The sequence below is a fragment of the Miscanthus floridulus genome, unplaced genomic scaffold (genome assembly GCF_019320115.1).
Source record: "Miscanthus floridulus cultivar M001 unplaced genomic scaffold, ASM1932011v1 fs_486_1_2, whole genome shotgun sequence".
Lineage (NCBI taxonomy): Eukaryota > Viridiplantae > Streptophyta > Magnoliopsida > Poales > Poaceae > Miscanthus > Miscanthus floridulus.
Window position 1 is genome coordinate 1 of NW_027096825.1, and position 2219 is coordinate 2219.

General features: G+C 45.7%; 1 protein-coding gene across 1 annotated transcript; it reads right to left on the minus strand.

The window, feature by feature from the left end:
- Positions 1-966: 966 nt before the first annotated feature.
- Positions 967-1683, minus strand: LOC136531949 (cortical cell-delineating protein-like). Its single transcript, XM_066524603.1, has one exon. It carries the CDS (start codon positions 1624-1626, stop codon positions 1153-1155), a length of 474 nt encoding a protein of 157 aa, XP_066380700.1. The 5' UTR covers positions 1627-1683; the 3' UTR covers positions 967-1152.
- Between the last annotated feature and the right edge of the window lie 536 nt (positions 1684-2219).

The following is a 2219-nucleotide window of genomic DNA, read 5'->3' on the forward strand; positions in this document are numbered from 1 at the left end:
AGCACTCCGCAATTCTTCGTAGCAGCCGCAATAGCATGGTATGGTATGCAATAAATAAATAATTCTAATTCACTTAAGATGCACAGATGGTTTAATTAAGTGACCATGAGAATAACAAGCTACTTTTTTAACAATGATAACGAATGGTCTTCAAAATATTTATGGCTATCATAATCTATTTCTTTATAAACTCTGATATACAATGACTTATATAAGTTGTGGAACACTATGCTTTTTCTTAATTTAAGTATGTGAGACATCAGTTCTTTGAGTTGTGTATAGTTAAATGTATATTTATACCGATTATTCGGATATATACACTTAAATTTAAATGTAATTATCATATGTCGCTATTGGAACTTAGCGTCCGCAATAGCGCCCGCTATTCGCGATCTGCTACCCTCGACACCAATCCGCCGCTATACGCTATTTAGTACCTTGATTTTGGACGATAGCGAATGTTCGAATTAAGAAGACACCTAGATTGGTGCTTTATTTAAGTCCTGAAATCAATTGTTTCAAGCTACAAATTAAGTTCCACATGGATCGATGAGCACATCTATACCTAATATTAAATAGGCAAAATTTCTCCCCTCCTATTTTTTCGTCCACCTCCCTCTAACTACCAAGACAATGAAGAGTTTCTTCCGCCCGGACTTATATATATAACCTGTGCACATACGAGTTAGAACAGTTCGCGTCTAGCGCGATACAGAGTTTGACGTATTATTGGACTATGTATGTGATCCGGACTCATGAACCATGCTCATAAAAGTTGGAACAACTCACGTTTAGCGATGATATAGAGTCCGATTCTAATATGTATTGGGTTCCGTTGCAACGCATGGGCACGTTTGCTAGTGAAAAATAATTTATGTTGGTATATACGAAAAACAATTTGATTTGGAGAAGCAGATTTTATCAAACAATAATAGGGTAGTAATAATAAAGCTAGCCAGGCTAGGACCATCAGCTACACTTACACAAACACAAAAGAATGAAAGAAAGAAAGAAACAAGAATTGCATGCGATTGCATTGGGCAAGCTGCAGACTTATTCGTGCGTGTGCATGCATGGTTGGTCGACGTCGATAGATGAGATGAATGTAAGTACTCCTAGAAGTGAAGCATGCATGCATGTAATGTAGTATTATTAGGCGGTGCCACAGTAGAAGGCTTTGGGGGCGGTCTTGCCGCAGTGGTTGAGGAGGAGGGTGAGGTCGATGGGGAGGTTGAGGTGGATGCCCAGGACGTTAGCCTTGATAGCGGTGCAGAGGCAGACGGCGGCCTCCAGATCGACGAGGCCGTCCAGCAGCGGGCAGCAAGGCTCCGTGGGCGGCAGCCCCACCTTGGCCTTGATGAGGCCCAGCACGTTGGCGCACACGCCCAGCTTCAGCGCGTCCCGGGGGCACCCCATCCCGCCGCCGCCGCTGCTTGGGGCCGGAGGGCATGGCGGTGGAGGCGGCGGCGGGCAGTTGGTGTAGTGCGCCGACGCTAAGAGCGCAAAGCAGTTGACTACGGCGAGCACCACCACCAGAGCCGCCGCCGCCGCCGCTCCTCTCGACGCCGACGCCGCCATTATATATCTTGTATGCTCAGCTGGTGCACACTTATTTTGGGCCGGCATACATATTTTCGAGAGAGGTACATCGATCGCTCTATATACAGTACATCAGGGGGCCGGGGCTAGGGTAGCTAGGTAGTGGCTGGCTGGCTGCAGGGGAAGCAAGCATTTCAACGAACCAGGAAGGAACACGAGGGCCTCACCACACCACGTGAAATGCTACGATGCATGGATGAGAGGAGCTCTCGATCAGTTCCACGAGAGCTAGGAATCGATCGAGCTGGCACTGCACTGCATGTCTGCATGCATTATACATTTTAATTTCATTTCATGCCCACACATCGATTCACGGGAAGCAAAGAATCTAGCATATTTTGTGGTGTTTTGGAGTTTTGCATGCCCGTGACCGTGCGTGATGACCAAGTTGCATGCATGCACATGCTATGCATATGCATATGGATATTTATTTGGATCGTTGTACTACTTGCGGTCGGCGTCCAGGAATGAACGAGCAAGCGGGCTAGCTGGTGATCGTGCTTAAATTTTGCATTTTGATCCTTCTTAAAAACTTTTTTTACAAATAGACCTCTGATCAAACATTTTCCAAAAATAGACTCAAAGCCACTACTGCATAAACGCTTTTTAGGGGCGTCTCG